We start from the raw sequence: 27,542 nt of genomic DNA, 5'->3' as shown, positions 1-27,542 counted from the left end.
TCTCTGAATATAAGAAAATCAGGATTCACGTGCCTGAAGTAGTTAAAGCTGCCGAACAAAGTAGGCGGTCTTTGGGCTCCCCATATCTTCTCAATTAGAGAAGATTTTCACTGTGTGATTCACACAGGCAGTGCCACACCTGCAGGTGTGATTAACTAGTGACCCAGCCTTTCTTTGCATTCAGCATACGCGAAAGCCTGGCACCTTCTGGGTTTTTTCATTGTTTCTGTTTGAACTCTCTCACCGCAGCTCTGTCGAAACGCCTTACAAACCCTTTCCTTGTGGCCTCCACCTTAGCCTTGCACCAGAATAGAGAGATGATAGACCCAGACAAGTTCTGCAGCCTCTGCCACGCGACTTTCAATGACCCTGTCATGGCTCAGCAACATTATATGGGCAAGAAACACAGGAAACAGGAGACCAAGCTCAAACTTATGGCACACTACGGGCGGCTGGCCGACCCTGCTGTCACTGACTCATCAGGTAAGGGGCTCAGCTCACACCCAGAGCTGGATCGGGGCTTGACTGCTGGGGTTCCCTGGACCACCAAGGCTATCTTTTCCTCCTTAGGTCTTCTGAAGCAGGCATTGCAAACTCAAATGCCTGCAGAGGCTGGACAGGAAATTTCAATATGTGAAAGAGCCAGTAGGGGATATGATCAGCTGAGGGTATGTGCCTCTCCTAGACAGCTCCAGCCAGTTGTTACCATATCTTTCAGTTTTTCAAAAGAATCTAGAAGCCAGATTTGAATAAGAATTCTCCTGATTTTTAAATGTGCAACTAAATTTTTAAAAGTTTAAACCGTATGTGAGTCAAACCTGCCTTCAAGCCAGATTTGGGGCAAGGGCCACCAATCTGTAACCTCTGATTTAAACTCCCTGTCATCCACGTTTCTTGTGTGAGGGCCTCAGCAGCCTCTGCCAGATTTTATAACGTCCTCAGAATCCCTCGTCTCCCAGCAGCTAAGGCCCACCTGTGTCCCTGGGATAGAGTGGTGAAGGAGACCACTCTGACTCAGAACATTAGCTACTGCCCTGACCTCCAGATACAAGTCAGCATCACAGGAGTGAGCATTCATAAAAAGTTAGGAGCCCTTCCCATCACAGTGACTACTCACAGCTTATAGTAAGGGTGGGGAGGGGGAGGTTATTATTTTCTCTTTCAGTCAGCAAATATTTATTGAAAACCTGCTGCATTCCCTCATTGGGGTATAGTAGTGACCAAATCTGATACAGTCTCTGTCTTGTGGCGCCCACTTAAGCATTGGTGTGGGTCCCCAGGGCTTCTTCCCCAGGCCATGGAGATGCAGCACCAGACAGAGAGCACCATGGCATCCAGGTGCAAGGAAGCTCTTGCTCAGAGCCATCTGTGCTCTTCCCACAATCCTGGAGAGGTGAACACCCAGATGCCATAGATGTTCCAGACCACATATGGGCAAGGGGAACGATCATGCCTCTCTAACAACCCCCCAAACCCCAAAGCACCATACAACACAGGCCGTCCTTGGGCAATAGTGACTGATGAGAAGGTGCAAAGTGGTGGCTATGCAGCAAGGGGGAGATTCCTTTAGCAGGGTGCCAAGGATCGCCTTTCCAAAGCCTTTGAAAGACCCTCTTTTAGAAACCTCTTCAAAATCAGAAAGGAATGACTAATATTTATTTACTGGTCCTACATATAGGTAGGTAGTGCCTTTCCCTTTAACAGGATCAATTCCATATGCTGAGGCATCTGGAAACTTCAGAACCAAGCTCCTCAGAGCCCTGCTTCACGACATAGCATCCAGCTAGCACAACCCAGTGTTCCAGTTCCTGCCCCAGCTTTACTCGGTCCTGCCCTGGTCATTCCCTCATTATCTCTTTTCCACTGGCAGGACTGAGGCACTGCAGTGTTTCAGGCTGCTTATCTTAACTTGTATCCATTCTTTTCTTTTATCTCAAGCCAAAGCCTCCTTCTTGTATTTACCCTCCTCCATTTGTCTAAGCTAAATTACCATATTTAATCCTAGAACTGTATCCTGGATCCTTTTTTCTGGCTTAAATCATTTGACTTCATTACAGATCAACTAAGTTCTTTCATGAAAATCTAGGTGGGGGGAAGGGGTATCACATCCTACTTTGATATTTATATATACATTATAATTTGATCCCCACAGCATTCCTATAAGATAGTTGTGATTTTCCCACTTTACAAATAAAGAAGATGAGACTCAGAGTGACTTGCTCAGGTCATACAGCTGATATGACCTGATGTTAATAAGTGACAGCATCAGTAGGGGTCTGTAGCTCTGTCTGGTTCCAAAACGTACACTCCTTCTCCCTGCCTTCAGCTCTGAGTGTACTTGGCTGTAGGCTCTCCGAGTCCTGGATGTCAGCAGAGACACTGAGCTCTCTCTGACCCCCTTCTTACAGAGGTGGGATGTTGACCTAGGGTATGCAAGCAGTGACTTCTGTTGACAGGGGTTCTGCCCTAGCAAAGGATTTAGGTTGTTAGCAGCTTGGCTTTTCCCTGCTGGCTTCAGTCAACCCTTGTTCATTTGTTCTTTCAGACAGTCAGTCATCCTGCACTTACCGATGGCTGCTGTAGTCCAGGCCTTAGGCTAGATGCTCTCACACTTAATTACCTGACTTAATCCACACAACAACTGTATTGTGCACATTTGATTATCACCATTTCACAAATGAGGACATTAGGATCAGAAAGATGAAATGATTTGTTCTGGGTCCCACACTAGGCTGTGGCAGCCAGCATTGAAACCCAAGTCAGGGTTCTGTGTTAGGTCCAGAGAACAGTTTCCATGGGGCTCCTGGCAAGTGTCTCATGATGAGTATGGGTCAAATGTGAGATGTATCTGATCCAGAGTGTCCAGATCTCTCCCACCAGGGGTGGATGCAGCATCTACCAAGCAGATTAAACAAGACTTGGAGTTTGCTTTATACTCCAAGCTCACATTCCTCTCATTCACTCAAGAATGTCAAAACTAAAACCTGCATATCATTCAGGTAGCCAAATCCTTCCAGCAGCCAGAGCTCTCAGCATCCCCTCTGGGTTACATAAACAAGACAGGTATTGTCCATATTCTTGTGGAGCTTAGAGTCTAGCAGAGAAAACAGGCATTGAGCAATGAACTACAAGTGTGGCAAGCTTTAGAAAAGGAAACAAACAGGATGCTATGAAGATAACTTAAGATGGGGGACCAGGGACAAGAGAGATAGTGTGGGGCAACATGCTGCTGGCGAGATGAGCAAGTATCTAGTCATGGCATTGTGGGTCATGTTAGAGATTTGGACCTTTATCCTAAGAGCATTGGGAAGCTACTCACAGCTTCAGCATTATTAGATCATTCTAGTTACAAAGTGGAGAATGGCTTGCAATTAGGGAGGAAGGGTAGTGGAGAGAGACCAGCAGTGAGACTATTGCAATAATTCATACTGGAGAATATGGGAGGCTGGACTAAGATAGCAGTGGTAGAGGTAGACAGGAATAGATAGATTCAAGAGGTATGTAGGAAGTAGAATTGGCCATCCAGTGTGGGAGATGAAGGAAAGGGAACAGGCAAGGATGGTGCCCAGGTTTAGTCTGAAGCCATTAGGTGAATAACCAGGTTTTGGCAGCTTGAGTTTAAGATGTCCACGAGATATCAAAGTAGAGATGTTCAAGAGGCAATTGGATATATAGGTCTAGGCCTAAAAGAGAGGTCTGGGTTAGAGATATTGCCATTTTGGTAGGTCAGAAACTGTTAAATATTGGTAGTTTCATATGTTTTAAACTAATAAGTGGTCATTGAAGTCAGAGAAATGAATGAGATCCCTTAGAGTTTAGAGAGAAAGGAGCAAAGGATCTACGATTGAGCCCCCTGAAAATTCTGGCACATGCTACAAACCTGGATGAACCTTGAGGACATTCTGCACAGTGAAACAAGCCAGTCACAAAAAGACAAATCCTCTATGATTTCATTTGTATGAGATATCAAGAGTAATCACACTCATAGAAACAGAAAGAATGTGGTTTGCCAGGGATTAGGGGGAGGGAGAAATGGGGAGTCTAATGGGTGTAGGTTTTTAGTTTTACAAAATGACAGAGTTCTGGAGATTGGTTACACGACAATGTGAAGATACTTAACATGATGAAAACACAAATTTCTCTAACCCAGAACTGTCCTTTACAATTACTGAATTGTACACTTAAAATGGATTAGATGGTAAATTTTCTGTTATTTGTATTCTACCACAATTTAAAATAATAAAAAGAAATTTAAAGAGAGAAAGAAAGAAAACCAAGATTGAGCCCTCTGGAACTGCCAGTATTAAATGGTGGAGGTCAAACATGAGACAGCAAAAGAAACTGAGAAGGAGCCACCAGAGAAGAAAAATCAAGAGTGCGGCATGCTGAAAGCCAAGGACGGGGAGACTTTGAAGAAGGAAGGAGTCACCAGTTCTGTCAGGTGCTGTTGAGAGGTCAAATATGAAGAGGCCACATAAGCATTCATTTTGTCCATTAAATTCAGATACAGGGAAGCCTCCATTGGCCTCAGAAAGACTGCGTGTGTGCGTGTGTGCGTGTGTGTGTGTGTGTGTGTGTGTGTGTGTGTGTAGGAGGATAGGTTGCAAAGTAATTGAGAGACAAGGAAATGGAGAAGCAGTTGTAGACAGGGCTTTCAAAAGTCTTGGCAGTAAAGGGGAGGAGATACAGGTGCTTTTCCAAATAAACCAGATGTTTAAAAATCAACTCTAGTGACTTATACTTCATAAAATCACAGGGGTAAACCAGAGTATCAAACATGTAAAATGAAAATGGATTAGTGTGGGTACTGGACAAAGCTGGTTTTTTAGAAGCACCAATGAATTATTCACTTGCCCCAAATGATGATTTGAATCTAGCTTACAGATCAGTAAACTGTGTGCTGAGATGTACCTCACATAGGAAAGTCCAGAGACCTGTGGTGCAGAAGGAAAAACGGGAGCTTCACAGACCAGAGGGCAAATCCCAGCTCTGACCCCAGGTCAACCACTTAACCTCCCTGAGCCTGTTTCCTGCTCTGAAAAATGGAGCTAATCACCTATCTTGCAGCACTATTGTAAAAATCCAAGGGCATAAGTATCCAGAATTTTGGCATGGTGCTCGGTGCTTAATAGATGATAAGAGTGGGCTGTTGTAATCTGGGCATCAGTGACCCTTAACTGATAAGAATGGGTGGTTGTCACCCCCACACCAGCTTCAGGTTCAACTCTGGACTTTGTGGGGAGGGTGATCCTGCTAGTCCATTATGCATCTTTTCCCTGTTAGTATTGAACCATTAATTCTGGCCTTCAGTGTCTAAAAAAAGACCTGAATTCTGATTGCAGTAATTTTCCCCTTAAATGCTTTAAAGGGATGTGTCTTCCAGGAAATACCTGAAGATACAAGAGAAACAGATGTAGCTGGGAATGTCTGCTAGTTTATTGGATTAGAGGAGATCATTGGTGTTCTCAGTAGCTGCAACTGCCATGGAAGGCTGGTTAAAAGATACTCTCCACTTCTTTGCCAGCATCACTCGTGGAACTCATAAGAGTGATGATAAGCCAAAAGTTCACATTTATTGGATACTTACTAGGTCCCAGTTGCTTTTATTTGAATCATTACAATAACCTTATGAGGTTGATACTAGTATTAACCTCATTTTATAGGTAAGGAACCTAAGTCTCAGAGAAGCCCCACTTTTACAAATGAGGAAAGCAAATCCCAGAGAGACTAAGTAACTGGCCTGTGGTCCTACAAGTAAGAAATGATAGAGCTGGGATTTGAACCTAGATGATCTCACTCCAGAGCTGTGAGACTTTAGGATGGCAGATGATTCAAAAGGTGTCAGAGGGGAGCTTCCCTGGTGGCGCAGTGGTTAGGAATCTGCCTGCTAATGCAGGGGACATGGGTTCAAGCCCTGGCCAGGGAGGATCCTACATGCCGCAGAGCAACTAAACCCATGCGCCACAACTACTGAGCCTGCGCTCTAGAGCCCGTGAGCCACAACTATGGAAGCCTGCACGCCTAGAGCCCACGCTCTGCAACAAGAGCAGCAAAGAGTAGACCCTGCTCGCCGCAACTAGAGAAAGCCCACGTGCAACAACAAACACCCAATGCAGCCAAAAATAAATACATTTTTTTTTTAAAAAAAAGGTGTCAGAGGACTCTTGAAGTCATGTGTACAGTTGCCTGTCTTGCGCAGCTAGCACCTGGCATGCTGAATAAGTACAGCCTTGGCAGTCAGCCAAGCCTGCTTGCCATTTACTAACTCTGTGTTCTTGGACATGTAACCATGCCTTATTTTCCTCATCTCTAAGAGAATAATGATAATGGTTTTCACAGAATCATTATGAGCACCAATCAAAATTATATGAAGTGCATGGCCTGTATCAGGCACTTGGTAAACAATAGCTGCTTTTTATTGTAAGTATGATGGTTGTGGTATAGTTGGTTTATTGTTGAGTAAAGCTGAGGATCAGAAAGGGGAAGGGATTTAGCCAAGGTCACGTGAATGCAGAGCCAGGAGTCCAGCCCCATATCTTGGTTCCTGGCCCATGCTCTCTCTGCTAGACCATGTGAAGAAAGGCCACTTTGTCACTGGAGCAGCCCTGGTAGTGAGACAGGGTGTCTGTGAGCCCCACGGTAGAGAGAGAGAGAGATTGATTTTGCTAACAGGCCTCATAAATTACTGTTACTGCAAGCCCAAAGAGAGTGGCACCTTCCCAGAGATCTCTTAGCTAAAGGCATCCTTAATGAGGCTACTTAGCACAGTCAAGGTGGAAAAGACAGTTACACCAAATGTCACCTCTTTGTTCTAGCAATCTTTTATTTACTCAACAGACAGCTACTCTGGACCAGGCTCAGTGCTGGGACTGAGGGCACAGAGGGGAACGAGGAGGTTCCCAGCCCCAGGCATACATGTGCCCCCTGAGCATTGAGGCCACTGGGATTCTTATCAGGGCCAATCCCCTAACCTCACCCCACCCATCCATCTTCAGAAGGGCATTTGCACATGCTGTGGAAAGCAGCAGTCCCCAGGTCCCTTCTTATTGGATAACTAAGCATCTTGACTTTTATGTGTGTTTCAGCCGGGAAGGGCTACGCCTGCAAGACATGTAAGATAGTGCTGAACTCCATAGAACAGTACCAAGCTCATGTCAGCGGCTTCAAACACAAGAACCAGTGAGTAATCATACTTTGAAATTCAAGAGCCTGCAGCAGGAGCTCAGGGCTTTGGAAGCAGAACAAAGCCAAGGTACTCCTTGGCTAAAAGGGAATCCTGGCAGTCTTTTCTGCCAGTCAACAGAAGCTCAATCCATTAACAGAAAGTTCTTCTCCCATCAGCTTCTCCCCAGCCTTTAGACCTGTTGGGCTGAAGGTTTTAGTAGAGAAACATAAACAATTCCCTTGGTGGTCTCCTAGATTTTTTGGCTGTCAGCAGTCTGACTAGGGAAGCTCCCCCACCGCCACTCACCACTGGCCTGAAGACCTTAGTCTTCACTGCCATCAATTATGTGGCAAGAGCTCCCTCTACTGGTTATTACCAAATATGACCAGGTTCTTTCATCAAATATTGAACACCCTCTGAGCGGTAGCCAAGACAGACCCAGTCCCTACTCTTGTAACCCAACATTCTGATGGGAGGAGACAAACAGTAAGCATGTAAACAACCAATAATTACAAATTGTGATAAGTTCTTTGAAGGGACGAGATTAGCAGAGTCATCTGTTCATGATAATCTTGAAAATGACTAACATTCTTTGTTTGAGCTCCTGGTCTGTTGCAGGCCACATGCCAAGCAAATTCTCTCAGGTAATCCTCACAACAATCCTGGGAAGAAGGGGTTATTACTCTGATTTTACAGATATGGCAACCACCGTTCAGAGTGGTATTATGAGGCAGAGCCATAATTCACACTGAGGCTTGTCTGGCTCACAGCATGCTGCTCCAGGGCATCATGCTGACAAGGGGGTTGTGGCGCCATATGATATAAACAGGTGAGGTCCTGCCGGGGAGGGCCCACATGGTTCTGTCCCTGCCTCTCAGAAGGGAACTGTGCAGTGTGGGCAGTGTGCCACAACATAACCTTCTGAGATAGGAATTATCCCCGTTTTACAGATGAGGAAACAGTTTCAGTCAGGCAAGTCTGCTAAAATGATTGCTTTGACTTTGGTGATTGGTTCTGCATTGCTTACAGAGCCAAATGAATAAAAGTGGTAGAAGTACAGCGTGTTGGGGTCAAAACATCCCTGGTCCTCTCTGCTCTGCCTGAAGTCTCCTCTCCTACACTGCGGCTTTATTGATAGATATGTCTTTAACTGAGAGGACTCTTGAGGTTCCTCTTAGATATGGACTTGAGACAAGCCATAGAAACCTGGCCTGCATCTCACTCCTGTTTCAGCATACCTCCCTTGCAGCTTGGCTGGTGGCAATTTTGTCAGATAACGTGGAACCAGTCAGAGCCCTACCCTGGGACTACCCAGACTTGAAAATGCTAGTGTTGTTTACTGTTTTCTTCCTACACTTCCCAGCTGTGTGACCTTGGGTGAGTCAGTAAACCTCTTTGAGTCTCCAATTCCTTTTCTGTAAGATTATAGTACAATTTGTTGGACACCTCATTCAAACTCATTAATTTGCACCAGCAGCTCCAAATTAGGACCCCACACACACACTTTACAACCCAAGGAAACCGAATGTCAGGTAGATTAAGTAACTTTGCCCACAATCTCATAGTTACTTGGAGTCAGACCCAGGATTCAAACCTCTGACTTCAAAGTCTATTCATTTTGCTCTGCCATTTCCAAATGGAGCTCATTATCCTCACCTTATGGGATGATATAAGGGTTAGAGATAATATATGTGAAGTTCTAGTCCTGATAAGGGGAGCTGTTAGAGATAAGCTTTCACTCATTCAACAAAGATTTATTGTGTATCTATTATGTGCCAAGCCCTGTTTTGAGCACTGGGGCTACAGTAGGAACAAAGACCAATGCTGTTCCCTGATCCTTTGGATCCCCCTCTGGTGGTAGAAGCAGATTCTAAACAAATCCATAAGCATATAAGACAATATCAGGTGGTGCTAGTGGGATAGTGATAGAAGAGCCACTTTACATTTCATTCCATGTGTTGGGGAGAATGGTCATTCTGTACCGTCCAGGTCACGTAGGGCCCTGTAGGCAGAATAAATGATTTGGTATAGAGGAAACACATATGCTGCAGTCCTGAATCTACCACACAAAAAAAGCTTACTGTGAGCAGGTCACTTATACTTTCTGAACTTTAGTTTCCTCATATGTAAAATGGGGGTGCTGGTCCCCCCCTTGCAGAATTAGCATGAGAATGAAATAGGATACTGGAAGCAAGACACCCGGCCTTGTGCCTAGCATGCAGTGGCCCTCAGTAAAGGAGAGCTGCCTGCTTATTACTCCATGCCCTGGAAGAGCTGTACTACCGTTGGAATAAGCTACCTGGAATACCATCACAACCACTACAAACTAACCCTGTGCCTTTGTTCCTTCTCAAATTACAGGTCACCAAAAACAATGGCATCACCTCTGGGCCAGATTCCCATGCAAAGGCAACCCATTCATAAAGACTCAGCCACCTTGGAAAACTAGAGGTGTTTCTGTCCAGCACTCCAGGTTGAACCAGCCATGAGCCAACTTTCTGTGACTATGGTCAGCCCTTGGCTCCTTCTTCCTCCTTTCTTACACCTGGAGAATACACAGGCCTGAGGCAGGAGTGGACCACAGAGAGCGTCTGATTGGTCCAGGCAAATCCACCCCTGCTCCTCCCCTTTTTGGAATGGGCCCTGTAGGTCAGGATGAGGGAAGCAGAGATCTTGACAGGACTTGGGGTATCCCAGAATGGTAGTTTGGAGGACGGCCTTTCCCCTTCCCCAGCTCCTCTGGGCTATATGTCATGAGGCCCCAGGCCTATCTTTCCTTTGCAGGTCAGTTTTGGACCAGTCCCTGCAGCTGAAGAACTGAGCTCTCCCTGGGCTCTAGGTATCTCCAGTGAAACCTGGAGCTTTCACGCCAGACCTTGGCCTAGGCAGGAAAGGGCAGATGGAAGTGGCTGCCACATGGAAACTTGGAGTTAATATGACACTCCCTCTCCCCCAAAAGAGTGCAAGCTTTCCTGAGCCTGGGATCAGATGCTGGCCAGTTGTACAGATTTCTGCCGACTGTGAAGTCTCCTCCTAGAGCAATGACACAGTCCTGGCAGAGCATTGCTATTCCTCTTACCCCCCATTCTCCACAGTTCCTGAATGGTGCTAAGAATCTGCAGCAAGTGAGGACAAGCTAGAGCCGAAGGAGGCCTCAGTACCCAGTGGGATGGGTACTGGAAACCTCCAATAGAGGCCTTTCCCCTCCTCCATCAGAGGTGCTCTGACACAGGGTCACGTGGGAAGGTCCCCACATGCAAATTTCCTTGATGGTTTTGTACCCTTAAAAGGAAACTGCCTTGTGCCAGCCAGCTCAGAGGTTAATTGCTGCCCTTCAGCCCTGCTAGCCCTCTCCTTCCCCTTGTGCAGCAGACCATCTGCCCAGGTTGCTGTGGTGCTAGTCCTCCCCCATCATCCCCCAGGAGATTCTGGGGACCGAGGAGCAGGATGGGCCCCTAAGGGAAGAAAAGAGCTGGTGTAAGTTTCTGCAGTGAGGAAACAGACTTTTCCCTGACCCCACACCTAGATTTCTCTAACACTGCTGTGTTTTATGGCCTGGCACTTCACTGGGAGTGGACTTTACCTTGTAGCTTTCAAACAGGAATTCCAGGGAGAGTTACCATCTGAGGTCCCTCTTCACTGGGTCAAAGAAGCCTGCAGCTGCTCTCGTGATCTCCTCCCCACACTTCCTGTCCCTTCGCCTGTAAATGCCTTTATGTATCGTGTATGTGTGTGTGGGGGGGTGCTTATGCTCTATCTCTTGGTCACTGAAGCATCTAAATAAACAATTTCTCCAATGAGCCAGACTGCAACTTAACAGACCTGGGATTTGGATCTAGTATGTGTGTCTTTACCTTTACCCTCACCCTGCTCAGACTTCCCAGCACCCTAAATACTGATTTGAAGACTTGGGACGGAGACAGGCATCCAGTTGCTTGGCAGCTCTGTAGAAAACTTGCAGATGCCCTAAATTCAATACAAGCTCACCTGCTCATCCACCTCCCCCCTGTCCTGGAGGGCCTCACAGAGGTCTTTAGAAGGTTTAAGCTGGGAGTCTACTTTGTTCGAGATGCTCATGTGGCTGCTGTGTGGAGAAGGAATGCAGGGGAGCAGGAAAGGAGACAGACATACAGGGAGGCCAGAATGGCAGCTGTATCCAGGATGGCTCTCTCCAGGCTAACTCCTTCAGGGCAGAGACCTAGCCTCATTCATCTCCATTCCTCTAATGTACAGAGTGGTGTGTCACATAGTTTGTTGAATGAAAGAATGAATGAGGATGCATAAGAAGAGATGGCCTTTTCCCACTCAGCTAATACACAACAGTAGGTTTGTTCCATGGGACTTATCATAGCCCTGGTGATTCTTGGAAGAACCTTTTCCATGACCCAGAAATGAGCTGGGAAAGGAGTGCATGTGATGGAATCAGAAGCCCTTTGTACAACGTTTGTTCCAGACAGCCAAATTTGAGGAAGGTGCCCAGGCAGCCTCAGCTCCCATCCTTCACTCAGCAAGCCGTTCTTGGGCACCTGCTCTTCGCCAGCTGGGAAAGACCCTACACAGCTCTCAGCTTCTAAAGCCTAGACTGCCTTAGCAATTTCCCGAGAGTCCTTCTACCCCACCCAAGATGTCACAATCAGCCCCGTCTACCAGGCAAGGAAGTGAAGGACAGAGAGGTGAGTGAACTGCCATACTATGAGCCCTTGACCTGCAGGATCTCTTAGTCTAAATTTTTTTTCTTTTTTTTTTTTTGGCCACGCTTCCCATGGCATGTGGGATCTTAGTTCCCCGACAGGGATCGAACCTGCACCCCCCGCATTGGAAGGGCGTAGTTGTAACCACTGGACAGCCAGGGAAGTCCCAGGACCTCTTAGTCTGGATTCAGGAGTCCCTGCCAGCTGTGTGCCCAGCCCTGTTGGCCTGGGGATGCAGGAATGAACACTCTCTTGCCCTTGGGGAGCTCATACACTGTTAAAGATGATTATGGCAATAATTAGAGGGTATACAGGGTGCTGTGGGAATGCATAAGATGCAGGCACTAACTTAGCCAAGGGTATGAAAAAACTGAAGAAGTTGGGAAACTAGCATTTGATCTGTATAACAGCATTTTGAGCTAGGTGATGACATTCCATTTTATAGGAAAGGAACAAAGCTCAAAGAGGTATACTGATTTGCCCAAGGTCTTGCTGCTAAGAAGCAACAACATGGTGGAATCTGGTTCTCTAGATTCCTAGTCAAAAGCCCTTTACAGACAAGGACAGAGTACTTCCCACATGACCCCTGGGCCTGCCTCACTCATCTGGCATGGCCATGGTCTCACAGAGCAAGTAGCCACTCAGCAGGGGCAGCAGCAGAACCCACAAAACAGACTGGACAGGGCTCAATGGTTATTCTATATTCCAAGCCCCACACACACCTCTCATAATTTTACCCAAGATTCCTGGTATATTAGACTCTAGTTATAACTGTAAAAAACTTAGGACTATCCTGGTGGCGCAGTGGTTAAGAATCTGCCTGTCAATGCAAGGGACACTGGTTCGAGCCCTGGTCCAGGAACATCCCACATGCCGCAGAGCAGCTAAGCCCGTGCGCCCCAACTACTGAGCCTGTGCTCTAGAGCCCAGGAGCCACAACTACTGAGCCCGCGCACCACAACTACTGAAGCCCACCCACATGCCTAGAACCCATGCTCCGCAACAAGAGAAGCCACTGCAATGAGAAGCCCGTGCACCACAACGAAGAGTAGCCCCCACTCGCTGCAACTAGAGAAAGCCCACGCGCAGCAACAAAGACCCAACACAGCCAAAAAGAAATAAAAGAAATAAAAGAAAAAAAAGATAAACTCTAAAACAAAAAACATACACCAAAAAATAGGCCAAAAGCAGAGCACCAAAACTCAAAGAATATAGAAGAAGAAATATAGTGAATATAACAGAATCTAATAAAATTCAACTCAAAGCTATATATAAGAGACTGTGTTATAATAAAGTGATCCAGAATGTCTGAAAATGAAAGGTCTAGAAGATAATGGTAATCACCTAAATCTGAATCTCTCTACATATCATCCCAGAAAAAACCACAAGACCAACAGGACCAGAAATAACACCATCTATGACCAATGTCTTCAGCATTATTAGGAGACAAAACACCACAAACTTCAAATGACCAGCAAGCAGAGAAATAAACAACAAATTCTAACAGAGCTCCCACTGCTGCTGCAAGTCTGTGAGTACACAGAACAGAGAAAGGGAAGGCTTAAGAGACTGCATGAAAAATAAGAAAAAGATGAAAAATTTAAAGCACAGACAAAATCATCTTCAGAATTAGAATGTCCCACACCAAGTAGCCCCCACTCGCCGCAACTAGAGAAAGCCCGCGCATAGCAATGAAGACCCAACGCAGCCAAAAAAATTTTTTAATTAAAAAAAAAACTTAAAGCAGTTACCTAAAAAAGGAAATTTACTGATTCACCTAATGAAAAATCCTTGTACAGGGACGGCTTAGATTCAGGTTCTGACACCATCATCAGGAGGAATTTAATCTCACTCTGCTTTCCTGTGTGGCCTCTTTCCTGGGCAGACTTTCTGCAGAAGGTGGAGATGGCCACTGGCAGCTTCCGGTTTATATCCTGATAGATTGGTAACTGCAGTGGAAAGAACATCTTTCTCTTGGTTCCAACAAAAAATTCTGGAATTGACTCATTAGCTGGTTTGGATCTGTTCCCATCCCTAAACCAATCGCTGCAGCTAGGGGAAATGGTGCTCTGATTTGGGGCCTGGGAAGGAGTATCCTCCACCTAAAACACATTGACTGAAAGAGGGAGAGATGTGCATCCCTAAAAGAAGAAAGTGTGGCACATTGACTGAAAGAGGGAGTGATGTGCATCCCTAAAAGAAGAAAGTGTGGAGCTCCTTCTGTACCAGGGGAGAAGAGTGGATGTGGGTGGGAAAAAATAACTGTTGTCAGCCGTACTCAGTGATTATCTTTACTTGACCATTTCTTTAATTTTTTGAGATACAGCATACATTCAGTAATGTGAGCCAATTTTTAAAGTACAGTTTGATGAGTATAGTGTATACACCTGGGCAGTCGCCCTCCAGATCAAGATATAAAACATTGTCAGTTCCACAAAAGGTTGCCTTGTTTCCCTTCCTAGTCAGTATCCCACAGAAATAAACACTGTCTTGACCTCTATCACCATAGATTAGTTTTGCTTGCTCTTGAATTTTATAAAAAGGGACTCATACATACATCCACTTTTGCTCAATATTATATCTGTGAGATTCATCCGTGTTGTGTGTATCAGAAGTTCATTTTTTTTTTTTAAAGTTCATTTCAGGGACTTCCCTGGTGGCACAGTGGTTAAGAATCTGTCTGCCAATGAAGGGACATGGGTTTGATCCCTGGTCCAGGAAGATCCCACATGCCGTGGAGCAACTAAGGCCGTGTGCCCCAACTACTGAGCCTGCGCTCTAGAGCCCGTGAGCCACAGCTACTGAGCCACGTGCCACAACTACTGAAGCCCACGTGCCTAGAGCCCGTGCTCCGCAACAAGAGAAGCCACCACAACGAGAAGCCCGCACACCACAATGAAGAGTAGCCCCCGCTCGCCGCAACTAGAGAAAGCCCACGCACAGCAATGAAGACCCAGCGCAGCCAAAAAAAAAAAAAAAGAAATAAAAAAGTTCATTTCTTTCATGCTGTATAGTGTGCCATTATATGAATATACCACAATTTATCCACTCTACTGCTAATGGACAATTAGGTTGTTTCTAGTTTTGAACTATTATAAATAAAGCTATTGTAAAAAATTTTGTATGCGTCATTTGGTGTGCATGTGCACGCATATACCCAGGAGTGGAATTGCTGCATCATAGGGTAGGTATGTGTTTAGCTGGACTAGATAATGCTGAATACTTTTCCGAAGTGGTTCTACCAACTTACATTTCCACCTGCAATGTAGGAGAGTTTGTGCTCCACATCCTTGTCAGCACTCGGTATTGTTGATCTTTCTAATTTTGACCATTCTGGCGGCACCCAGGAATTTGAATCCAAGGGTCTTGTCTTCATATCAGGGCTCCTCTTACTCTGAGCACCCCTGAGATCAGGTTTGAATTTCTGTAGGCTGGAATGTTCTCCAGTGTGGCCCAAGACCCACAATACACAATCCAGAAGGTAAACATCAGAGGAAGTTCCTGCCCATGGTTCTGTGTCCAAGGGAGTTCTCACAGAGGGAAAGGCATCAGCCCTGGAGGGGCAGCCCAGTGCAGTGGCAAAGAACTCAGGCTCTGGAATGGGGCAGCCAAGGTTCAGACCCCAGCTCTGCCACTGCTGGGCTATGTGATCTTGGTTAGTTGATCTGTGCCTCAGGGTAAAACATTAGTACTTACCTACCTTATAGGGTTACTGAGAGAATTAAAAGAATAGGTACATATGAAACAATTACAGTGACACATGAGAGATGCTATGTAAATGATGACTACTGTTTCTGTCATTGGCCTGGGAAGGTAAGTCTATAGCCAGATGAAATCTGGCTCAGCCCCCTGTATTAAGGCTCAGTGATTTATGAAATGCCAGAACATAATTCAGTCTGATTGAGGGAGGAAAAAAGGCAACATGTTGACCAAAGGCGGTTTTTCCCTGGGCTCCAGCAAGAAGTCATCTTCCACTGATACGGAACTTCAACTTATCTCAGGCACCCCAGGTGCTGCAGCCAATGACACCTGAGGAGAAGATGAAATGGAATCGTGCAGGTAAAGCTCTTAGCTCAGAGCTGGATGCACAGCAAGTGTTGGCAAGCAACTGCCCCTCAATGCAGACACAGAACTGTGTATGTACCCATATAGCTGCCAGGAGGAATGTCATGGAGGACACTGGTCTGGGATTCTGGATCCCTGGGCATTGGTCTGAGACCTGTCACCAGCTTCATGTGACCTGAGGCCTAGGTATTTTCTTGTGAACTAGAAATTGGAAGAAATCACAGTTCTCAGCCAAAGTCCTAAAGAGGTGGTGATGGGCAGGGGTTCTTCCCAGAGATGGTAAAGAAGAAAGACCTTCCCTCATAGCAGCCCCTGTCAAATGAGCTGCTCCAACCCCTAACCAGGCCTTCTGATGGGTAGTCAATAGTGTCAAAAGAATAGGAAAAACAGTTTCTCCCTCTCACCATCTGTCCACCTAACAACCTCACCTACTCTGCCCTGTGCTAAGCCCATACTACAGAGAGGGCAGACACGGCCCTGCTCTGGCACTCCCAGTCTCGTTGTCCTCCATTAATGCCGCTTCATCCATCCAGGAGCTTCAAAACCCTGAAGAAACCTTATGGTTCTGTAAATGGGTCAACTCTATAGTGCAATGACCCCACCAGCCACTAGGTGGAGAAAGCTCCTTTTTTTGGTGGGACATAGTAAACCAGCCTCAGGACCCTACCATTTGTTTGTTTGTTTGTTTGTTTGTTTATTTTATTTTGGCTGCATTGAGTCTTTGTTGCTGCGCGCGGGCTTTCTCTAGTTGCAGCGAGCTAGGGCTACTCTTCGTTGTGGTGCACGGGCTTCTCACTGTCGCGGCTTCTTTTGTTGTGGTGCACGGGCTCTAGGCATGCAGGCTTCAGTAGTTGTGGCACGTGGGCTTAGTAGTTGTGGCTTGCGGGCTCTAGAGCTTAGGCTCAGTAGTTTTGGCACACGGGCTTAGTTGCTCCACGGCATGTGGGATCTTCCCGTACTAGGGCTCAAACCTGTGTCCCCTGCATTGGCAGGCGCATTCTTAAACATTGCACCACCAGGGAAGCCCCAGGACCTGCTGTTTGAATTAATGCCAAAGAGCATAGGATGACTTTTCCTGAGCCCCTGTATTTGATATTTCATTTAGCTCTCAAGACTACTTGGAAAGGTTCAATTTAACAGGAGAAACTCAGAGGCAAAGTCTTGCAAAGCTTACACAACTAAGACATAGCATGGCGAGATAATGACCCCCCATGCTCCCAAGTCTTAGCATAACTTACCAGGTGTCCCTCTGGAAGATACCTCTGAGGACTGTAATTTAGTCACCTGCCTGGGAGTACACCTGATGTCTAGCCAGCTTATCAGCATTTCTTTTACTCTTTTTGCTTGAGTAATATCTCTGCTCCATTCTTAGACCCTGTGGTTCTGAGAGACTAAAACTACTCCCTGTTTGCAGGGATGAACCTGTGGCCCAGACCTGGGCAATCAGAATCATAAGTCTGGAGCTGTTAGTAGCCATCTTTGCTAACACATAAGGATAGTCTGCCTGATAATTAAGTCAGCACAGAGGAAAACAGAGCTGAGAGATGAGAAGAGACTGATTTTTAATGAGCACCTGGATCCAACCATGCCTGAAGCTAATACTCTTGGGACTTTTTAGTTATGGGTCAGTCAGTTTAAATTGACTTTCTATCATTACAACCAAGAGTTCTGCCTAATACACGCTCCAGCTCCCCTTATCAACCTAGAGATTTCTACTCATCCTGAGAAGCTTTTTCAACTCACCCCAAGGCTGAGTTGGCTGCCCTTCTGTGCTCCCAGATGCCCTGTGCCCCCTCTAGCATTACTTTTAATATTCTGTGTTATGATCTGTTTAATTCCCTGTCTCCTCTTTTAAACCAGAAACCCTCTGAGGTCAGGAACTGGGTCTTATGCATTACCCTGGGTCCCTGGTGCTCAGCATAGGACTGTGATTATCTTAATAACTGCTTGGTGATTGAGTAAATTAATGGATAAGTGAATAAAAGTGGATATGGGTTGGTGTGGACCATTGCTGGAATTTTCCACAAATTTTTTTTTTTTTTTTTTTTGGCTGTGCTGGGTCTTGCTTGTGGCATGTGGTATCCAGTTCCCTGACCAGGGATCGAACCTGGGCCCCCTGCACTGGGAGCACAGAGACTTAGCTACTGGACACCAGGCAAGTCCCTACACAAAAACTTCTTGAAGGAGCTGAGTCTCTAGTGATTATCAGGGTCAAAGGAACCAGGCTGCTGGGTGGGAAGAAAGTGAAAGGACACAGAAGTTATGGGGTATAGTAGATTGTTTCAATAATGGTCTCTCATGATTCTTTGCCTCCCTGGGTCTGTGCCCTTTTGCAGTGTGACTTTGTCACTCTAGGCATCAACATGGGGGGTCCATTTCCCAACCCCTTGAATCTAAGCTGGCCTCGAGACTTGCTTTGCTCAGAGAATGCAGTAATGTGACATTGTGCAACTTTCAAGGCTAGGACTTCGGCCGTGCAGCTTCCACTCCTGCCACCGTGCAAAGAATTCTGGGCTAGACTGCGTGGAAGTGAGAGACCACGTGGAGAGAGAAGCCAGCAGTCTGTTCCACATATATGAAGGAGACCATCTTAGACTGTCCAGTCTAAGTGGAGTCACCAGCATAGGCGATCTCAGGAGGTACCAGCAGAACTGCCAGGCTGAGCCCAGCTAATCCACAGAATCATGAGGAATAATAATGTTTTAAATCACTAAGTTTTGGGATGGTTTATTGCACAGTAAAGGATCACAGAATCACCAAGTATCCATACCTTGTTTTGCCCTCCTCTATCTATTTATCTGTCTTCCTATAATAGGATTTTCCTGGAGGAGCCTCACCCTCAGCTCCTGTGGTCTGGGTGGGGATGACCTCTACCCTCCTGGCTTCTGCTAGAAGCTTTGGGAAAGAGTTGCCAAATAGGAGGGTCTTGAGCCCAGAGCTGTTGGTAACCTTCTTTGTCACCTCTTGGGGAGCATCTGCTGGAGAAAGGAGCCCTCAGGGAGAAAAGAGAAGAGAGAATGAGTCATGATCTAGCTGTTCCTGAAGACTGTCCACCCCTGGACTTTAAAATGCAAAAGCCAATCAATTCACTATTTTGCTTAAGCCCATTAGAGTTGGGATATCTGTAACTTGCACCTGAGGGCCAGGAAGTTGGATAGGAGCTGAGCAGTTCCTGGCAGAGGGCTGTTAGGGTAGGAGAGAGGTCTCTGGAGTGTATGGGAAAGGGAATTTATTTTTCCTCAGTGCCTACTATATGCCAGGATCCTGGAATGAGACACAATCCCTGTCCTAGAGGACCTAATGGGTACAAGTGACTCATTACAATTGTGATAAAATGCTGGGAAGGAAAATGCCCATACAGCCAGAGCATATAATATGGGGACTGAGACTGAACTGGGGGTGGGGCAAGGGAGATCTCCCTAAGGAAGTGACATTCACGCTGAGACTGGAAGGTTTGAATAGGAATTAGGCTGTGGGTGACAGGGGAGAGGTGCCGGGGAGGGGTACGTGATGTTCCAGGCAGAGGGAACAGCATGTGCCAAGGCATTGAGGCAAGAAGATGCTTGTCACCTTGAAGGAGGGAGAGTGTGTCACCAGGTAAGGGGAGAGACTAGCAGGAGCCACGTCCCTGAGGATGTATCAAGATTTTCAGCAGAAAGCAGCAAAAATAAACTCTAGCTAGTTTAAGTTCAAGGAACTACCAAGAGCACTAAAGAACTGGGCTCAGGCTATATAGACAGCATCCTGCCCGTATCACATCACAGAACAGGTACAGAGAGGACAACGTTGTCCCCACCAGTACTAAGCACTGGACACTGCTGCCTGTGTCCCTAGTCCAGCTAGCTCAGACATGGGACAAGATTTCACTGCCCTGTGCCCAGGAGCTCAGTCTTGTCACCACAGCCCCCACCAGAGAACATTCCTCCTGGGGCTCCCAAGCCCCACTTGTGGGTATCACTGGCTCTCTGGAGTGGATGGCTCAAATTGGCAGAACGTGGGCCTTAGCTGGAAGAGAAACTGGGGGAATAGCTAGCATTTTCTGCTCCTGTTCTAAGAGGTGAACTCTGCCACAGAAAATGGAGGTATTGCCCAAACCTTAGAAAAGGGTTCAGATGACAAACACCAGAGTAAGATCTGATCTTATGGTGGTTCTAAAATATGTCCATGCTTTTTTTAAAATAGTCCTCTCTTCAGGAAGTCAAGTTTAATTTCCTCTCCCCCACCCCAAGTGGGCTATAATTAGTGACTAACTTCTGACAATTAGAATAACGTAGGAATGACGGAGTATGACTCTGAGAGTAAATCATAAAAGACATGCAGTCAGTCTTTCTTGGATCATCAGCTCTGAAGAAAAACAGCTGACATGTCCTGAGGACACTCAAGCAGCCCTGTGGAAAGGCTCACATGGAGAGAAGTGAAGGGCTCCTGCCAACAGTCAGCCAAATGTTTGTTATTTTAAGCCATTAAGTTTGGGGTTAATTTGTTATGCAGTCACAGATAATTAATACAGGTCTTCATTCTAAAAGTAATGGGAAACCATTGAAAGGTTTTAAACAAATTGGAGCAGTGACATGAATTTGCTGACATGTAAACAGATGAGTAGTATGGCCTAAGAGCCAACAGAGGATGGTGGAGACACAAAAGGGAGAGGAGAAATTTCTACTGAGGAGGATATTTATTAGGAACCTCTTATTTATAAAGAGTTTTGAGGAAAAAGAAGTCAAATTAGGGACAAATTAGGGACTGGTGGCACAGTGGTTAAGAATCAGCTGCCAATGCAGGGGACGCGTGTTTGATCCCTGGTCCGGGAAGATCCTGCATGCAACAGAGCAACAAAGCCCATGCGCCCCAACTACTGAGTCCACGTGCCTCAACTACTGAAGCCCACATGCCTAGAGCCCATGCTCTGCAACAAGAGAAGCCACCACAATGAGAACCACGTGCACCACAACAAGGAGTAGCCCCTGCTTGCCACAACTAGAGAAAGCCTGTGTACAGTAACGAAGACCCAACGCAGCCAAAAATAAATAAATAAAAGTAAATAAAATTTTTTTAAAAGTCAAATTAACTTAAGAAAAAAGTATTTGGCTCACATAAATGAAATGCTCAAAGAGGTAATGGCTTCAGGCATGGCTGGATCCAGGCATACTTCATCTTTTGGCCCTCTTGTTTCCTCTGTTGGCTTCACTCACAGGCAGGCTTACTCAAACAGCTCTAGGCTTCCATATTCATACTTCAGTAACCTCTGAGAGTGTTAGTTTCCCATTAGTTCCAATAAAAGGCCCAGATTGGCTCTTACTGGCCCTGTTTGAGTCGCATGCATGCTCACCCCAACCCAGTCACAATAGGCTGGGATGGAATATTCTCATTGTCCAGGTCCAGGGGCACATGCCCATCACAGGAGCCAGGAAGAAGTGTTGGCTCTACCCAAACATCTCATGAATTCAGAGTAAGAGAGGGCCAGGACCTCAAAGAAAATTAAGAGGCTGTTTCCAAAGAGAAGAAAAGGGTTTAAATGTCCAGATCAGCATGGTCAGGAAATGTCTCAGAGAAGAAGGAATGCTTGAGAGGAGTTCAGAAAGCTGAATGGCAGGTATCTGGTGGGATAGCTGGAGGGAGGGAAGGAGGGACAAGAAGGACTCAGGAAGGACAATCCCAGCAACAAGAACAGCAAGTGCAAAGGCACCAAGGTGTGAAAAATTGGACCTGTTCAAGAGGGCTTGCCTGGAGCTCAGTGCAGCTGGAAAACAGAGAGGGGAGATGGGACAGGAGAGAGCAGTAGACACCAGTTTTGAAGGGTCCTGAGTGCCAGGCTGAGGAGCTGGGGTTGCCAGTGGGTGTTGGGGAGAGAGTAGTTGAAGCTGAGGAGTGACTTGGTTAGGTCTGTGTTTTAAATAAGTCATTGTGGGGCTGATGAGGAAATTGGTGATACAGAGGCTATTATGTGCTTGCCCAATGCTCAGGCACTCCTTTTTAGTAGACCCAGGTTTTGGGGGCTTCACTGGTGGTGCAGTGGTTAAGAATCGCCTGCCAATGCAGGGGACACAGGTTCGAGCCCTGGTCCGGGAAGATCGCACATGCCACGAAGTAACTAAGCCCATGCACCACAACTACTGAGCCCACGTGCCACAACTACTGAAGCCGGTGCACCTAGAGCCTGTGCTCCGCAACAAGAGAAGCCACCACAATGAGAAGCCCGCATACCGCAACAAAGAGTAGCCCACACTCGCCGCAACTAGAGAAAGCCAGCGTGCAGCAATGAAGATCCAACGCAGCAAAAACTAAATAAAATAAAATTTTAAAAAAATATTTAAAAAATAAAATAGACCCAGGTTTTGTTAGGGGAGACAATGTGTCCACCAGAATGAATGTATGTACTTCCCAGCCTCCTTTGTAGCTAGGCATGGCCATGTGTCACTGTCTGGTCAAAGAGATAACATCAGAAGTTTCTTGGTGCAGATTCAACTCTTTGGGTCTTCTTCCTTCCTCCTGCCTGAACACAAATGTGATGGAAGGAGTTGAAGGTACCATTTTGCAACCATGAGGGAAAAGTCTAGAGAATTGAAGAGACCACAATCCTAATGACTTCAGAACCACCTTCACCCACATCCAGACTTGGGGCTAAGTGGGGGATGAATAAACCCTCATTTTGTTTAAGCCCTTGTCATTTAGGTTTTCTATTATTTGTGTTGAAACAAAATCCTACACGGTCTAGGTAGTAATCAGGCAAGGTAGGAAAGGGTGAGGGTCCCTCTGGGACTTGTTTCCTAATTCCCTTCAGACCACCAACCCTCTAACCCTTCCTGCCCAGACTCTGCCACTTTCCAGCTATCCTGGCCTCCTCTTTTCTCCAAACAAATGTTCATTCCAAGACCTAGAGGGTGTACACCCAAGTCTATAAAGACCTGAGTCTGGCAAACCATGAAAACTCCCAGACATTCTGTGTCCTAATAAGCCAGGACACAGGCTCACAGTATCTGAGACCAGGAATGAGGGACCAGGGGTGCTGCTGAGATTCGGGAAGTAGCAGGACTAGCCCAGAGAGAGCCTCAGATCCCTCGTAGCCCATTCCCCTCCATCGCACTTGGTCCAAGGGGGCCTTCCTGAGAGCACTCCCAGACTGCCAACATCAAGGGCAGGCTCCCTGCTTCCACCACCAAGGGCCTGGGCAGCCTGCAATTCCTGGCTTTGCTGTCGCCAGAGTAGAAATTGGATGTAGATTCTCCCACTGGGTGGGGAATGAGGAGATATGAGGGCTGGAGGAGAGTCACAGTCCCTCCCTTTTGGTCACAGGAGTGTATTTCCCATACCTTGGAGCGGGTCCTATCTAGGCCCATAGTTGCTAGTATTAGTATTGGCTACTCTTTCCTGAATATGGGCTGTGTGCATGACAGTTTAGACACATCGTTATCACACTGAGTCCTCACAGAAGAGCTGTTACTCCCATTTTACGGAAAATGAAACTGAGGCTTAATGTTAAGTGACTTATCCAAGGTCACAAAGGTTTCAGCATTCAAACCCTCATCTGTCTGGCTCTAACACCCAGCCTTTCACCACTCAGTTTCTCTCAGTGTCACCTCCATTTTGCAAGCCACGCCAGACCTCCCCAGAGCCTGTGGGAGAAACCAGAAGAGAAAAGGGTTGGAAAAAATGGCAAAGTAATAATAACTGTCAATTCTGAGTAGCAACTGTATGCTATTACCCTGTGTGCTTTTTCTATGTTTTAAAACGTCCTCAAAATAAAAATTGTTTTAAAAGAAAGAAATGAAGGAAAGAAGCAGAAAGCGCAGGACTGGGTCAGAGGCTGGGGCCAGGCCTGTGCTGGAGTGGGGCCTGGTCAGGGGCTCAGAGCAGCCCTTCTGCACAAGAGCCCCAGTGTTCACTGGGCCCGGCTGCCATCCAAGAACAACAAGGTCGGCACCAGGCAGTGTCTACCCCCTCCCCACGACTCTGCTCCCAGGCAGGTGGGGGGTAGGGCCTGGCCTCAGGAGTCCCTCCTGGCCCAGCCTTGCAATCCAAGATTCCAGAGCCTGCCAACCCCTGCCTTGTGCCTGGTACTTCATAAGTGCCCCATCAATACTTGGCCAAATGGGCAGAGGGAGCAACACCCAGACCTATCACCCACAAACACACTCACCTTCAGGTGAATCTCCACCTTTCTGGGCCACAGTTAAGGATGGGGGCAGAAAGTAGGCTGATGTGTTAGCACCAACCAGCCCAGCTCTGCGGAGAGTCACCCTGAGCTCTCCCTCCCCTTTTTGTTCCCAAAAGAGTAGGGTTCAAGTCTCACTTCCATTGTTCACTTGCTATGTGACTTAGGGCAAGTCATTCCATCTGCCTGAGCTTCTGTTTTCTCACCAGCAAAAGGGAGCTAAGGATTCCTACCCCCATTTGGCTTGAGGGAAGGATCAAAGATACAATGAATGGATAACACCTAGCCTAGCCTGTTTCCTGGCATACAGTGGGAACTCAGCCAAGGTGAGGACTTCTTCCTTACTTCCTGTTCTGGTGAAACCCATTCTCTTAATTCATTCATTTCCTCCAAAACCCCTGAGGAAAAAGAAGTAGGGGGACTTCCCTGGTGGCGCAGTGGTTAAGAATCCGCCTGCCAATGCAGGGGACACGGTTCGAGCCTTGGTCCGGGAAGATCCCACATGCTGCAGAGCGAGTAAACCCGTGTGCCACAACTATTGAGCCTGCGCTCTAGAGCCCACGAGGCACAACTACTGAAGCCTGTGCACCTAGAGCCTGTGCTCCACAAGAAGTGAAGCCACCACAATGAGAAGCCCGCACACTGCAACAAAGAGTAGCCCCCACTTGTCACAACTAGAGAAAGCCTGTGCACAGCAACAAAGACCCAACACAGCCAAAAATAAATTAATTAATTTAAAAAAAGAGGAAGTAGGGGTGAGCCCAATTTTCTGGATAAAGAAACTGAGGCAGAGACAGTTAAAGACAGGATCACAGGACAGGATCACAGGATGGCAGGCTGCTGGGCCTCTGTTAGGAGTGTGGTGTGTGTGTGTGTGTGTGTGTGTGTGCTTGAAAGTCTTTGAGAGAGATTGCAAATGTAACTGGTGATAGATTGTTTGCAAGAGAGTGAGACCATGAAGGCAAGACAGGTTTGGATGTTTCTCCCAGACCCCCTGCGCATGTCTCCTTCTGTTCTCTGTTTACTTATCTATCTTTCCCCATTACAATGTCAGCCCCTTTATCCCGGAGACTTAGAACAGTGTATGCCGTATAATGAACCTTCAATAAACGTTTGGTAAATGAGTGAATGAATGAATGAACGACCTTGTGAGAGATGGTCAGACCCTGCAGAGGGTCAGAGTGAGAGGTTGTGTGTTTGGGAGGGGGGCTGGACAAATGTGTGCAGATGTGGGGGGTAGGGGCAGGATTGTCAGTCTGAAGGACTTGGGCATCTCAGGGGACAGAGATTGCACAACTTGGACTATGGAAGCCTTATTTTGCTTTTGGCTCAGGTAAACCTGGGAAGTGCCTGGAAGCTGAATGAAAGCTATGTGGCAGCTCACCCCACCCCACCAATAACCACATTCACTGAGGAGCCAGCAGAGGACCAGCGGTGGGGAGCTGAGTCTCTCCAGGAGTCCGGGAGGTCTGGTGAGGCCCTCTCTGGGCAGGAGGCTCCCACTTGCTGGGCATACCCAGTGCCAGGAGCCTCATCTTTCCAGGGTGCTCCAGTAAGGAAGGAGGGGAATCAGGACGTTTTTAAAAGATAACAAACTATTTTCTTGGAACTCTGCTCAGTATTCTGTAATAATCTAAATGGGAAAAAAATTTGAAAAAGAATCGATACATGTATATGTATAACTGAGTCACTTTGCTGTACACTTGAAACTAACACAACTTTGTTAATTAACTATGTTCCAATATAAAGTAAAAATAAATAAAATAAAATAAAAAATTGGGCTTCCCTGGTGGCGCAGTGGTTGAGAGTCCGCCTACCGATGCAGGGGACATGGGTTCATGCCCTAGTCCGGGAAGATCCCACATGCCGCGGAGCGGCTGGGCCCGTGAGCCATGGCCTCTGAGCCTGCGCGTCCAGAGTCTATGCCCTGCAACAGGAGAGGCCACAACAGTGAAAGGCCCGCGTACCGCAAAAAAATAAATAAATAAAATAAATAAATAAATAAAATAAAATAAAAAATAAAAAGATAACCAACTATTTTCTGATTTATCTTTGGGAGGAGACCATTCTTTTGTTTGAGAAGGAAAAGGAAAAATATAACTTTAATGGGCCTTTTAGTTATGCAAAGGAAAAGCCTCTATCTTATTGAGAGTAAGGGCAGAGAGGGCTAGACTTCTCCGCATAACAAAGGAAAAGGAAGCTGCTTCCCCTAGGGCAGTGTCTCCACCAGCCAGAGCACTGACCAGGAGGCGTGCAAGAGACCCCAGTTGAAGGGTTTCCTTTCTCCTCCAGAAGCCTTCAGAGGAGCACGGGGCTTGGACTTAATGTGAGGGTTGGGTAGAGGTCAAGGGTCGGCTAACCTAGGACATGCTCAGCAGAGCTGTGGGTGCAGGTGAGACAGACCTGAGCCTAGAGGAGCGTGGTAGAGCTATTCCCGGTGCACCTATTGTGTACCAGGCACTTGAGATATAATGGTATGGCCTGCAGGCAGTTCCTGCCTTCTATTTACAGAATTAACTGTTTAGTTACAATTTTGGAACATGTGATGAGGAATTAACAAGTCCTAAATAATCACAGCTAACATTACAAAGCAAGTGCTGTATGTCAGGTAGTGTTCTAAAGGCTTACACATAAGAACATATCTACTTTATTTTTTCTTTTTATTGAGGTATAGTTGCTATACAATCGAATATATATATATATGCCACATCTTTTTTATCCATTCATCTGTTGATGGACGATGCTTAGGTTGCTTCCATATCTTGGCAATTGTAAATAATGCTGCTATGAACATTGGGGTGCATGTACCTTTTCAAATTAGTATTTTCATTTTTTTCCATATACACCCAGGAGTAGAATTGCTGGGTCATATGGTAGTTCTATTTTTAGTTTTTTGAGAAATCTCCATACTGTTTTCCACAGTGGCTGCACCAATTTACATTCTCACCAACAGTGTGTGAGGGAAACATGTCTACTTTTTGCAACCACTTCTTGAGGATGATACTATCATTATACCTGTTTTACTGATGAGAAAACGAAGACACGGGGATGGAGTAACTTGACAAGGCCACATGTGATGGTGCTGAGATTTGAGTCCTGCAATTAGTGATCTGAATCACTTCACTCTCTGCTTCTTTCCCCATGCTCACAGGAGAGAAGACGTGTAAGAGGAACTGGCAAGTTAAGAGGGCTTCTCTGGGGATGAGCTGAGACCTAAGAATGAGGTGGAACTATCCAGACCTAGAGCGGAAAGCTCATCCCAGGAAGTGGAACCACATGTGCAAGGCCCAGAGGTAGGGTGGGAGCAAGGAAGAAGTGAATGAAGGCTTCATCTGGAGGCGTGGGCGGGGCCAGGTCATGCTAAGAATCTCTATAGGAAACTATTGGGACGTTTTAAAGAGATGGTTGTGGTCAGTACAGCCAGATTTGTATTTTAAATATCACTCTGAAGGTTGTGAGGAGAACGGAT

At 46.4% G+C, this 27,542-nt stretch overlaps 1 protein-coding gene across 6 annotated transcripts in view; it reads left to right on the top strand.

Annotated features, from left to right (window-relative positions):
• Positions 1–15,054, top strand: part of ZNF346 (zinc finger protein 346) — a 30,230-nt gene extending 15,176 nt beyond the window's left edge. For 2 of the 6 annotated variants that reach the window (XM_033414903.2, XM_033414902.2), the window contains 3 exons: positions 250–483; positions 7,086–7,179; positions 9,527–10,982. In XM_033414903.2, the coding sequence (XP_033270794.1) occupies positions 250–483; positions 7,086–7,179; positions 9,527–9,614 (416 nt within the window). In that variant the 3' untranslated portion in view covers positions 9,615–10,982. Of the gene's footprint in view, positions 1–249; positions 484–7,085; positions 7,180–9,526; positions 10,983–14,491 lie in introns of those variants that run through there. The other 4 variants (XR_004479570.2, XM_049707082.1, XM_004284821.3 and 1 more) reach the window with 4 other exon arrangements.
• Positions 15,055–27,542: the final 12,488 nt, after the last annotated feature.

Source organism: Orcinus orca, chromosome 3 (assembly GCF_937001465.1).
Source record: "Orcinus orca chromosome 3, mOrcOrc1.1, whole genome shotgun sequence".
Lineage (NCBI taxonomy): Eukaryota > Metazoa > Chordata > Mammalia > Artiodactyla > Delphinidae > Orcinus > Orcinus orca.
The sequence above is the reverse complement of the archived record's forward strand: the minus strand, read 5'-3'. Positions and strand labels throughout refer to the sequence as shown.